The sequence below is a fragment of the Symphalangus syndactylus genome, chromosome 2 (genome assembly GCF_028878055.3).
Source record: "Symphalangus syndactylus isolate Jambi chromosome 2, NHGRI_mSymSyn1-v2.1_pri, whole genome shotgun sequence".
Lineage (NCBI taxonomy): Eukaryota > Metazoa > Chordata > Mammalia > Primates > Hylobatidae > Symphalangus > Symphalangus syndactylus.
In genome coordinates this window covers 19,866,688-19,879,262 of record NC_072424.2, presented here as the reverse complement: position 1 = coordinate 19,879,262, position 12,575 = coordinate 19,866,688, and the positions used below count along the sequence as shown (strand labels likewise).

At 48.2% G+C, this 12,575-nt stretch overlaps 1 protein-coding gene across 1 annotated transcript; it reads right to left on the bottom strand.

Moving 5' to 3' along the window:
* Positions 1 to 4,125: 4,125 nt before the first annotated feature.
* On the bottom strand, positions 4,126 to 11,916 carry PRLHR (prolactin releasing hormone receptor). The gene is made up of 2 exons (XM_055247639.2): positions 11,784 to 11,916; positions 4,126 to 11,518 (listed from the first exon to the last, which is right to left on the bottom strand). The coding sequence occupies exon 2, from the start codon at positions 11,510 to 11,512 to the stop codon at positions 10,400 to 10,402; it is 1,113 nt and encodes a 370-aa protein (XP_055103614.2). The 5' UTR covers positions 11,513 to 11,518; positions 11,784 to 11,916; the 3' UTR covers positions 4,126 to 10,399.
* Between the last annotated feature and the right edge of the window lie 659 nt (positions 11,917 to 12,575).

Sequence of the window (12,575 nt, the reverse complement as noted above, 5' to 3'; positions counted from 1 at the left end):
AGTATGAACCTCCCATTTTAGAGGCATAAAAGGGTTTCTTTCCCTCCCTTTCAGTTAGGAGTATGTCACCCAGTTCTGGCAAGTGATATATAATGAGAGCAACTGAGAAGGCCTCTGCCTTCCTGCATTGAAGGAGAGTTGCTGGTGTTTCCCTTTCCCCTTCCTTCTTGCCTCAGATGTGGATGAGTATCTGGAGTTTTAGCAGCCATTTTGAAGACCTGGGGTAACAGCATGAGGATAAACGTGAAGCAGTTAAGGATGAATGGAGGCAAAAGACAGAAAAAGATTTTTTTTTTTTTTATTATACTTTAGGGTTTTAGGGTACATGTGCACAATGTGCAGGTTTGTTACATATGTATCCATGTGCCATGTTGATTTCCTGCACCCATTAACTCGTCATTTAGCATTAGGTGTATCTCCTAATGCTGTCCCTCCCCCCTCCCCTCAGGATACAAAATTAATGTACAAAAATCACAAGCATTCTTGTACACCAATAACAGACAAACAGAGAGCCAAATCATAAGTGAACTCCCATTCACAATTGCTTCAAAGAGAATAAAATACCTAGGAATCCAACTTACAAGGGATGTGAAGGACCTCTTCAAGGAGAACTACAAACCACTGCTCAATGAAATAAAAGAGGATACAAACAAATGGAAAAACATTCCATGCTCATGGGTTGGAAGAATCAATATCGTGAAAATGGCCATACTGCCCAAGGTAATTTATAGATTCAATGCCATCCCCAACAAGCTACCAATGACTTTCTTCACAGAATTGGAAAAAACTACTTTAAAGTTCATATGGAACCAAAAAAGAGCCCGCATCGCCAAGTCAATCCTAAGCCAAAAGAACAAAGCTGGAGGCATCACGCTACCTGACTTTAAACTATACTACAAGGCTACAGTAACCAAAACAGCATGGTACTGGTACCACAACAGAGACATAGATCAATGGAACAGAACAGAGCCCTCAGAAATGATGCCGCATAGCTACAACTATCTGATCTTTGACAAACCTGACAAAAACAAGAAATGGGGAAAGGATTCCCTATTTAATAAATGGTGCTGGGAAAACTGGCTAGCCATATGTAGAAAGCTGCAACTGGATCCCTTCCTTACACCTTATACAAAAATCAATTCAAGATGGATTAAAGACTTATATGTTAGACCTAAAACCATTAAAATCCTACAAGAAAACCTAGGCAATACCATTCAGGACATAGGCGTGGGCAAGGACTTCATGTCTAAAACACCAAAAGCAATGGCAACAAAAGCCAAAATCGACAAATGGGATCTCATTAAACTAAAGAGCTTCTGCACAGCAAAAGAAACTATCATCAGAGTGAACAGGCAACCTACACAATGGGAGAAAATTTTTGCAACCTACTCATCTGACAAAGGGCTAATATCCAGAATCTACAATGAACTCAAACAAATTTACAAGAAAAAGATTTTAAGTCTTCAATGACACCATTGAGCTACTGGGCCAACATGAAATCCACCCACCTGCAGACTTCTTTGTAAATCAGATGATAAAGAACCTTAGGACTTCTGCCTTGTGGTTAGTTTGGTATTCTGTTACTTCCTACAGAAAGCATTCCTGATTGACGTGGGTATTGAGCATCTATGGCCTAGATCCCATATGCTACCTTTTCTTCCTGGGGCAAATGTGAAAAGTTGAACCAGGTAAGACATTCAGATATGATGCTAATTATTCTCTAATGCCCTTTTCCACCTATCTCTTCTTCATCCTCACTTAAACTGTCCCACTTCCAGTCCTGATTCTCTCTCTCCTGGACCATGCAATAATTCCTTAATGTATTTCCCCACTTCCTGCCTTCCCATTCCACACTTTCCCTTTTGCCAGCATTAGGTCCCAGAGTATATTCCTAAACAAGTCATTCTTTTATCTCCCACTCACCCTAAACCTTCACTGGCTCCCCACTGCCTCCCAAGAAGAGCCAGACTCCTTAGGTTGAAACTCAAGTTAGGACTTTATAGTGGTTAGGAAGGCAGGCTTTGTACCAAATCCCAGCTCCACCACCTCCCATACATCAGAGCTTGGCAAATTGCTTGACTTTTCTAAATGTCTGTTTTCCTATCTGTAAAATAAAAATAACAATGAGAATGTCTACTTCCTAACATGCTGAGAAATAAGTGATGCAATGTAAGGTACAACACTGTGCCTTACACACAGTAAGAATTCAGCAAACCTAACTGGTATTATTAATCTTCCTGAATCTAGTTTCAGCCAACTTTTCACCACTCTGTCTCGTAAGCACAGCCTGCACTCTTTCAAATAGGCATCACCCTTTCCTTCCTTTGCTAACCACCTTACCCTGCCCATAGCATGCTCTCCTGCCACTACTCTCTTCATTACATAAAATCCCAGGCATTGGCCGGGGGTGGTGGCTCACACCTGTAATCCCAGCACTTTGGGGGGCCAAGGTGGATGCATCATTTGAGGTCAGGAGTTCGAGACCAGCCTGGCCAACATAGTGAAACCCTGTCTCTGCTAAAAATACAAAAATTAGCCAGGCATGGTGTTGGACAACTGTAATCCCAGCTACTCGGGAGGCTGAGGCAGGACAATCACTTGAACCCAGGGGACAGATGTTGCAGTGAGCCAAGATCGTGCCATTGCACTCCAGCCTGGGAGACAGAGCGAGATTCTGTCTCATCAGGAATCCTTCAAAGTCTAGCTCAAATGTCACCTCCTGCATGAAGGCTTTTCTGACTGCCAGGGTCATATGTGAACAGCCCCACCATTGAATTCACATGGCATTTGTTTATGGTTTATGTATCATCTTTCTGACACTTAGTACAGAAGTCAACTGGCCCCATTTCTCCACCCCAGGCTGACCTCATCCTTCCATCCTAGGCTGTCCCAACCTCTCCACCCCAGGCTGGCCCCATTCCTCCACCACAGGCTGGCCTCATCCCTCTACCACAGGCTGGCCCCATACCTCCATCCTGTTCTGGCCCATCCCTTCACCCCAGGCTGGCCCCATCCCTCCACTCCAGGCTGGCTCCATCCCTCCATCCTAGGCTGGCTCCATCCTTCCACCCCAGGCTGGCCCCTTCCCTCCACCCCAGGTTGGCCCATCCCACAATCCCAGGCTGGCCCCATCCCTCCATCCTGTTCTGGCCCATCCCTTCACCCCAGGCTGGCCCCATCCCTCCACTCCAGGCTGGCTCCATCCCTCCACTCCAGGTTGGCCCATCCCACAATCCCAGGCTGGCCCCATCCCTCCATCCTAGGCTGGCCCATCCCTCCACCCCAGGCTGGCCCCATCCCTCCACTCCAGGCTGGCCCATCCTTCCACTCCAGGCTGGCTCAACCCTCTATCCTAGGCTGGCCCCATCCCTCTACCTAACACTACTGCTCCTCTGGAGACAGTCTCCTTTAAATGACTCCACCCTTGGGAGTTTCAGCAACTCCTCCCTGCCCTCTGGTCTCTGGATTGAGAGATGACAGCTCCTCTGCTTGTAGTAGCTACTGGTTCCTGCACCATACTTCATATTTCCCTACCCTTCACCTTCACCTTTGTTGACAAAACCTCAACAGTATTAAGGGCCCTGCTGAAATGCTTGCCTGTGGGCAAATAAGGTGAAGGATTTGACTCTTCATGGACCTGTGCCCATGTGGATTCATGGCTAGAAGAGGGACCCTACCATGCTCCTGACTCCTGGGAAAATCCTACCCTGGGTTGGCAGAGTCTCATAGACACCAGTTGCTGTCTGCCAGAGAACAGCTGGTGGGCTTGCCCCAGCCCTGGTGGGGTGCTGTGCAGGATCTGAAGCAGCTAAGGGGAAGGAGTCCCACCCCCTCACCCAGATGGTTTTGGTCTCTGGGAGGGCTTCAAGGAGGACCTCGCCCTCCAGGGACAGAGGGACAGCTTTTCAGTGGCTGTGATTAGACTTTGACTCCTCCGCATTTCCTGCAGGGCTTAGGGCACCTTCTAAGTTCAGATTTGTCTCTTCTAACCCACACCACTCACTGGCTGAAAAATGATTGAACAGTGGTCCACCCAGGCATGGATTCCTTTCCAGTCAGAATGAGTATGACCCAACATAGAAGTCTTCTTTGATATAATTTTAAGAGGAGGGATGTGGAAGTCAGTTACACAACAACGATGTAGTTTAATCGCATTTTAGTAAAATACAAACTGTGAATATGTTTGTGAATGCTCCTGGAAGGGCCTAGGAAGGAAAAGCACAAACTGTTAACTCCCCCAGGGAAGACAGGTGGGAAATATTCACTTACTACTTAAAGAAAAAAATGTTGATTTTGTAATTAAAAAAAAACCTACAGCTGTCTTTGCTATTCAGCAGGCCTAGTTTTAGATCAATGAATTGCCTGGGACAATGGGCCTAAAGGTGGGTTTGGCTTTTCTTCTGGGCTGCTGTGGTTTCACCAGCTGACTCCTCCTCTTCCAAAAACGTAAAGTGTGAGTTCACCACGTTGCAGGAACCTCGGCTTTCAGTGCGTGTGGACTTAGCCGGGGGCTGTGGGGACTGCACACCCTGGAAAAGCAAAGGCAACTGCTGCTCCAGAAGCCCCACTGGGAGAGCCCTGCGGGGAGACTACATCTTGACCTGCAAATTTCCTTCCCTCTTTGCCCCTAGTCCCGACCATTTCCACTAGCAAGGAGTTCAAAGGACTCCTTGAGTCCCCATCACGCGAAATAGGTGGTTTGTGCTGCTTTGAACTTGGAGGTGATGCGCAGAAAACAATGACCGAGGTGACGCAATAATGCCAGAGCTGGATGGGGAGCCCAGCACCTGCCAAGCAGCCCCGCGCCCAGCCACCCACCAGGGTGATTGTGGTCTAGGCTAGGGAGGAAAGCCCAGCGCCTGACTGCTAACCGAGATCTCAAACCTGGAGTCTTAATTTTTTCCAGGTCAAAAGGGTGTTTTCATTGCTTGGCAATAACTATGGGGGCAAGGAGGGGTTTCACAGTATAGCTTTCCATTTTTCACTGGATGTCATTTCAGAAGGAGGAGATGGGTCCTGAGACCAGGGGATTTAGTCATCAGCAAGTTAAGGAGAGGATATTGTGAGAGCTGAGGGAGGGAGAGAGGCAGAGAATGCTTAAAAGCAGAGACTGTTTCTCCTTTGCTTTTTTTGACTCCAGTTTCTTTACTCCAGCACCAAACATAAAAATGAAACACATCTGGCCTTTCATTGTTAGGCTCCTCTGGAGAGCTCTCTGTGAGACTTAACAGGTTGAGAGCCCTGTGGAGTCTGTGCAAACTCCTGTTATCCACCTGAGCCTGGAGTTTGACCGCAAAATGACCAGTTGTGTGAACTCCAAGACCCCACAGTGGGTGGGAAATACAACAAACTGCAGCCTTCTAGGAGCTTGGTGCAGACTGCCTTCTCCAGTGGAATTAGCCAGGAGTTCTCGCCATCATCTTTCACTTTGTAGTGATTGACCAGGAGATGGATGCTTGAATCCCACCAGTTCCCCTTCACTGAAGCAGAAGGGGCTTAAAGAGGAGATACAGATAATATGAAAAAGTAGCAGAAAAAGGCATGAGAAATAAAGAGTGGAAAAGGAGAGGAATTGTGTTAAAAGCAAAGAAAAACAATTCAAAAACCTGTGAGAAGTGTACATGCCCAGTTTTCAAAATAAGGCTTTCTGTTTCCAAAGACTGGAAAGTGTATAGGCTTAACAATCAAGATTGCAACTCTCATCCATCCAAATATTTTACATTTCCCACATCTGTATACTATTTTACTCTGTACGATAAATGGGTCGCTGAAAAGGTATACATATGTCTATTTTTGGGTGGTATTTTAGGTGTACCGAAAAATCTTTTTTATGACTCCATCATGAACATTTTAGAAACCTCATGATTTTGCTTATAGACCCATATGTGGGATGTTGTTAGACCTTCCCAAATTATATGTGAGAAATGTGTGATAAAATGCTAACATTTAAATAACTCTCCAATATATGAAGGTATAGAAATTAGGCATGAAGTTCTCTACTCTCATTTTGATGGACCCGTGGATTTAGGCATATGCCGTCTTGCGGAGTAGAGAGCTTGGTGCCATATATTTAAATGCTGGCCTTACTGAGGTTGGGGGCAGGGGGTCAAAGAAGACCAAAATGAACAGTTCATCTCTGGAATAAGGTGGAGTTGACAAATCTAGGTTGAGTAGCATGTTTTCCTTGACATGATTTATCCTTGCTTTGACTCTGGCTATCCTGAGGTTGTGTAGTTACCCCATATGTATAACTGGCTTGGTTTATCAATCCTGTGGCTGAAGACTGTGCAACTGGTTTAGTATTTATTGAGCTCCCACAACATGCCAAACACAGTATAAACCCCAGCATGTAGAGCTTCACGTGATTCAGCAACACATGCATTTTATATACATAGCAAAGACATCAACACATGGAGGTAAATCAATCAACAACCTGCCTTGGGAAACAAAGGTGCTCCTGACCTCTCGTCTGTGAGGGACAGGCCCTGTGTTCACTCCCAGATCTAGCCACACTCTTGAGGTTAGTTTTGTGCCTTGCATTTGAAAGACTAATAGATGTTCGGGAATGCAAACCACAGGACAGAGGTCGTAGGTGAACCTACCTGAGAAAATAAACCTGGAACTTAGCTATCCCAGTAAAACAGCAGATTGAAAATTCACAAGGACAAAAAATCAGACGGTTATAGGGACTGGAATATCCTTAACTTAGCATCTCTCACAATTGCTATTTCCAGGTAGCTGTTGGAGCATACATTGAAACACTCTTCTGCCAGTTTAGCGAGATAAATCTATTGATTGGCTGCCAAAAGTGAGACCTGGTGACAAAGCTTGCAAAGAGGATTACAGAACCTCCCATCAGCCTTGAGAAGGGCTGCTGCCAAGTACCAAGTTGGCTCAGTTCCCAGCTTGACTGCCTGTATTACTCCTTGCAGGAAGAGGACTGTGTATACATCTTAGATGCTTGATATTAACCAAAATGAATTATTAAATAAAATATTCTACCTACAATCCTACACAGTTCTCTCTGGGACTCACCTCTGATTTTTTTGAAATTCGGTTTGATTTATAAACTAGTCCACAACAGATATCAGATGTTGTAAGAATTAATTGCTGTTCAGTTGCTGATTTTCATAATATGTAAAGATGTTTATAAGCACAATCTAATTCTCCAACCTCTTTAAGCTCTTTATAAGTCCACATAAGTGTTTCAAACTTAAGTTGTAGGCATGACAGAAACCAGTGGCAACTTTTCTAGTAATTAATGGAGATGCTTGTTTTTCATAGTTGATATAAACTTAAGCTAATCAGGGAGCACTTTTTCTAACACCCTGACAACCAGGATTTAAAATAATTCCTGGCATGTAAATTTGTTTTTTGTTGTTTTTTGTTTTTGTTTTTGTTTTTTTGAGACTAGATTTTGCTCTGTCACTGAGACTGGAGTGCAGTGGTGTAATGACAGCTCACTGCAGCCCAGTGATCCTCCCAGGCTCAAGTGATCCTCCTGCCTTGGCATCCCAAGTAGCTGGGACCACAGGTGTGCACCACCACATCCGGCTATTTTTTGTAGAGATGGAGTTTTGCCATATTTCCCAGGCTGGTCTTGAACTCCTGGGCTCAAGCAATTCTCCCCCCTCAGCCTCCCAAAGTTTTGGAATTATAGATGCGAGCCATGGTACCTGGCCATGGTATGTAACTTTCTAATACAATTGACCTAAGGTTGAATGATGATATTCCTTCTGAATTGATTGGACTGATACATAAGAAATATGTAAGTAAACTGTTGAACGAATCCCTATATATTCTGATTTCAATAGTTTGCCTCTTTGTGATTGAGCTGGTATTGCCTGAAGACTAAGAGTATTCTCTAAGTATGACATGTAACACTGTCAAATTCAACTCCAAATTATTAACACCTTTGGCAGGTGCAACCAAAACTTCATTTGGATGTTTCTGAGATTCATTAGAAAGAGGATTCCCGCCCCCACCCCCCCCCCACCCCGAGATGGAGTCTTGCTCTGTAGCCCAGGTTGGAGTACACTGGCACAATCTCAGCTCACTGCAACCTCTGCCTCCCCAGGTTCAAGCAATTCTCCTGCCTCAGCCTCCCGAGTAGCTGGGATTACAGGATGTGCCACTACGCCTGGCTAATTTTTGTATTTTTAGTAGAGACAGGGTTTCAACAGGTTGGTCAGGCTGGTCTTAAACTCCTGACCTTGTGATCTGCCTGCCTCGGTCCTCCAAAATGCTGGGATTACAGGTGTGAGCCACCATGCCCGGCCCTAGAAAGGATAATTCTTAAGGTGTTTAATCTTGGTTGCACATTAAAATCCCCTGAAGTGCTTTGGAAAATGCTAGTGTCCAGGCACTATCTCAAATCAATTAGACTCTTGGGAGGAGAAACCAGACATCAATTAAAAAAAAAAAAAGTTCCCCAGGTGATTCTAGGAGCAGCCAGGGCTGAGAACCAGTGATTCAAACCTTCCAACAAAGAGCCGACGATGAATCAGATCCCTCCCCAAATAATCCCTCTCCTTCCCCTCTACCATCTACACTCTCCACACACGACCATCAAAGGAACTCTCTGAGGAAATGAGAAATGTCTGGCCCTGAGCCTCCCAAGTAATATAGCTGCTGGAAGCACAGGAGCCAGTCCTCAGGATGCCTGGGAGATGAGCTCATCTGGGACAGGGGTGGGTTGCACTATTAGCACACAGGTTCTTTGTTCTCCAATCCACGGATGAAGCTCAAGTTCATTTAGCACCATTGCCAGAGGTAACCTCCATACCCATCTTTGCCTGCCTTTTCCTTTCTCCCAAACCAGCCTTTCCTACCCTTTACTGTGTGCAAAATGTCTAGCCCTGTAACTACTAAAGATTCCTATGCTAACCAGCCCAATCGTGATCACTCCCACTCCCACCGTGGTTGTTGACATGAATGTAATAGGATTAAACGCTTGTCATTCCCATATCATCCCTCTTTCCTTTCCTTTTAGGGCACATTTTAATGAATAAGTGAGCTTATTTCTGAATAAGAGAAGCAGGAGGAAGTGAAACAGTGATTCTTGTGTTCAGTGAGCTGGGAAAGTAGTTGAACCTTACAGATGGTGACTGAGTTACTGGGAACACAGAGGCTGATCTGACAGCTGGATATTATGTATCATTTCCCAAGACCCCTGCCCTCACTGCCCAAGTTGCTCTTCTAACAGTGTGGAGACCTTTGTCCCAAGGCACTTGTCCTCATTTACAGAACTCACAGGAGGTTAAGGTGATGATTATCAGCCTGGTATCATGCTCCACAGTCTTCACATGTTCCCTTAACCCTGGAGGTAATTAGTGTTTGATCTACACATCATGTGGGTGGTAGCTTATTCTTCTGTTCTGTCCTTAAGTAAACTTCTGCCAGTCCTTGATTTCTGGGTTGATCATGTTCCAAGAATCACTACAGAGCAGGTGCCGAGCAGTCAGATGACAGCTGTTGATCTGTTGCAAGTGAGCAATTAGAGACTGCAAGAGAATGCCACACTACACAGTTTACATTGAGTATTCAGAAAACCAAATATTTGAGTGCCCACTTTGTGGCAAACACTGAATGTGTACCCACACATACACACACATACACAAACACACATACACAGAGGATGTCTGTCCTTAGGTACAATTAAATGACCTCTTAAGTGAATTGGACCTTTTTATCTCTTCATTGACTAATTCGTCTCATCATTTTTAAATAGTAGTTAGGGAGGAAAGGGGAGAAACAATAGCAAGACCTTTCTAAAGGGAGCTTGTAGGTGTTTCTGTACTATAAACTCAAGTGGTTTTAAAACGAAAACCCTTTTGGCATATAAAGGTCTTATTGAGGAAATGCTGAAATCCTAGATGTAGATTTTTAATACATATTTACCTGAAATTCTACGAATGCCAGGGTTCAAATGGACTCAGCAATATCAGGGTCCTCTCAGCTGGGTCCTTTTTCTAAAGGCAAACTGAAAATCTTTACCAAGCCCAATGCATTCCTTTTAAATCCCATTCATATTGTTCATTTCACCAACGAGCAGGAGGAGGGGATGCCAGGAAGGCCATCGTGGTTCTGAAATACTTTTCTGAACGTGGAGAAGAAGTTTTGTTTGTCTTTCAAGGGCATAAAGAAGAAATAATAAATCCTCTTCCCTCTCTCTGGCCTCCCCCAAGCAAAGAGCAAGACTCTCACCAAAGCCGGCTTAACATTTTACAAAGACACAAGGACAAGACAGACAGCCGGACAAGAGGGCTGGGCTGGAAATGTTGCCCTATGTTGGCTTAGCTAGCTCTGGTGCTGAGAATAAGCACCAGATTGACCTCGAGTGGTGCCCTCGGAGGCCAGTTGAAGTGGAGCTCCTTGACCAAGGCCTGGCTAAGTGGCATCAGATGACCACGCTGACGGTCATATTCTGGCCATGGGTGGCGATCTTGCGGGGCCAAGCGACCAACAGTTTGCGCAGCTCCTCGCGGAAGCTGTCGTGCAGCCAGGCGTAGATGAAGGGGTTGTAGCAGGCCGAGCTCATGGCGAGCCAGTGGCAGAGCAGCTGCACCAGCCCAAAGGCGTAAGGGTCGATGGCGTGCGGGTCGAGGTCCCGCAGCAGGTTGAAGACGTGCAGCGGCAGCCAGCAGACGGCGAACACCACCACGACCACCACCAGCAAGCAGAAGGTGCGCCGGCGCCGCGCGCGGTCCCAGTCGGCCTGGCTCTGGGTCACGCAGCCGGGCACCACGCGGTTGCGGAGCTTCACTGACACCCGGACGTAAGACAGGAGGATGACCAGCAGAGGGAGCAGGTAGGTGACCAGCAGCAGCCCCCAGGCGTAGAGCTGGCGCTGGCGCTCCTGGGAGCCCCAGAACTCCTCGCAGAGGCGCACGTCGTGCGGCTTGAGCTCCACGTGATAGGTGTGCACGGCGGCGGGCAGCGCCAGCACCGCGGACAGCGCCCAGATGGCCAGCACCGCGTAGGCGCTGAGGCGCAGCGAGATGCGCCGCCGCAGCGGGTGCACCAGCACGACGTAGCGGTCCACTGCGATAGTGGTGAGTGTGAACACCGACACATAGACGGTGACCGGCTGCAGGAAGAAGACCAGGTGGCACAGGCCGCCGCCGAACACCCAGCCGCGTGGCTCGAAGGCATAGGCCAGCGTGAGCGGCACGCAGGCGGTGCACATGAGCACGTCGGACAAGGCCAGGTTGCCGATGAGGAAGTTCGTCACGTTGTGCAGCCGGCGCACACGCGCGATCACCAGCACCAGCAGGCAGTTGCCCACCAGCCCCACTACCACCACGACGCTGTAGAGCAGCACGATCAGCCCCTTCAGTTGATGCACCAGCTGCAAGCTCTGGAAGGGCGTGACGGCTGGAGCGTCCGCGCCAGCCACCGACACGTTGCCCGCCGAGACCTTTGCGCTCTGGTTGGCGGGAGTTGTGACCGCCGGCGGCAGCCCAGAAAATAAGTCAGAAACCCTGGGGCCCCGAGTGGGCGATGAGGCCATGGCCACCTGTTCAAAGGTAATCAAAGTCCGTCACTTCCCTTCCCATTCTCCATCCAACCTCCTACACCAGCCGCGCCCCTCCCCCATCGCCTGAGTCCTCCCTTGGGAATAACCGGCCGCAGAACAACGGCAAAAGTAACAAAAAGTGCTGTCCTCTCACCTCTGTAAAATAAACCTAAGCACGGTTAGAACACACGGCTTATTTAAACGCTTCCGCCTCTATTTATGGTCCTCGCAGTCCACGCAGGCAGACTCAGGAGCGCGATCCTACCTGGGAGTGGGGTTTGGAGGGCGGGAAAGCGCTTGCGGGAAGAAGGGGCAGAATTTCTGCTGGCCCCCGGCAGTCCTCTGCCCACGTCGGTGATCCGGTCTCGCTTCTCCGCGGGAGCTGAACGGATCCAAATGTTCCCAGTGGTCTAGCAGCTTCTGAGAGGGACTGGGAGCGCCTCCCCTCAGCTCCGCCCCCCACTCCAGCACCCATGTATGGAAAATGGGGGTGGAGCGCGCTCTGCCCTGCTCGGTGCTTAGAGAACTAGTGAAGAGGATAGTGTGGGGAGGATGGAATCCGAAACGGGAGGAGGGGCCGGCAAACCTGGCCAGAGCAGCGAAGAGGACGAATCTCTACTGCAGGAGTTTGCAGGGCCCCTGGAGGGTCACGCTCCGGAGGAGCGCACGGTGGAGGAGGACCGAGGAGAGGCGCGAAGCGTCAGACTATTGGGAGGACCCGGTGCAGTCTTAGGACGGAAGGAGCGGGGGAGGAAGTAGGCGGTGGGAGATTGCAATGCAGCTGGGGGCTTGAGAGAGGCACGACTGACCCATTCTTAAGCGCTGGGTCCTGCCTAGCGGCCAGGTTGCGGAGGGCAGAGAAGCTAGAGGGCTCGGGCTGGGATTTAGCAGCAGAGCCTGGAGCTGGTCGCAGACCTGAGGACCCTCACCCTCCCGCGGCCCCGCCACACGAGCCCCCTGCTTGGCTGCAGCGCGCTCAGCGGGCGGCGGGTCCGGCCAAGCCAAAGGCAGGAGTCAGCACCACGGACAGCTTCCGCTGGATCTGCCGCCCCTCGGG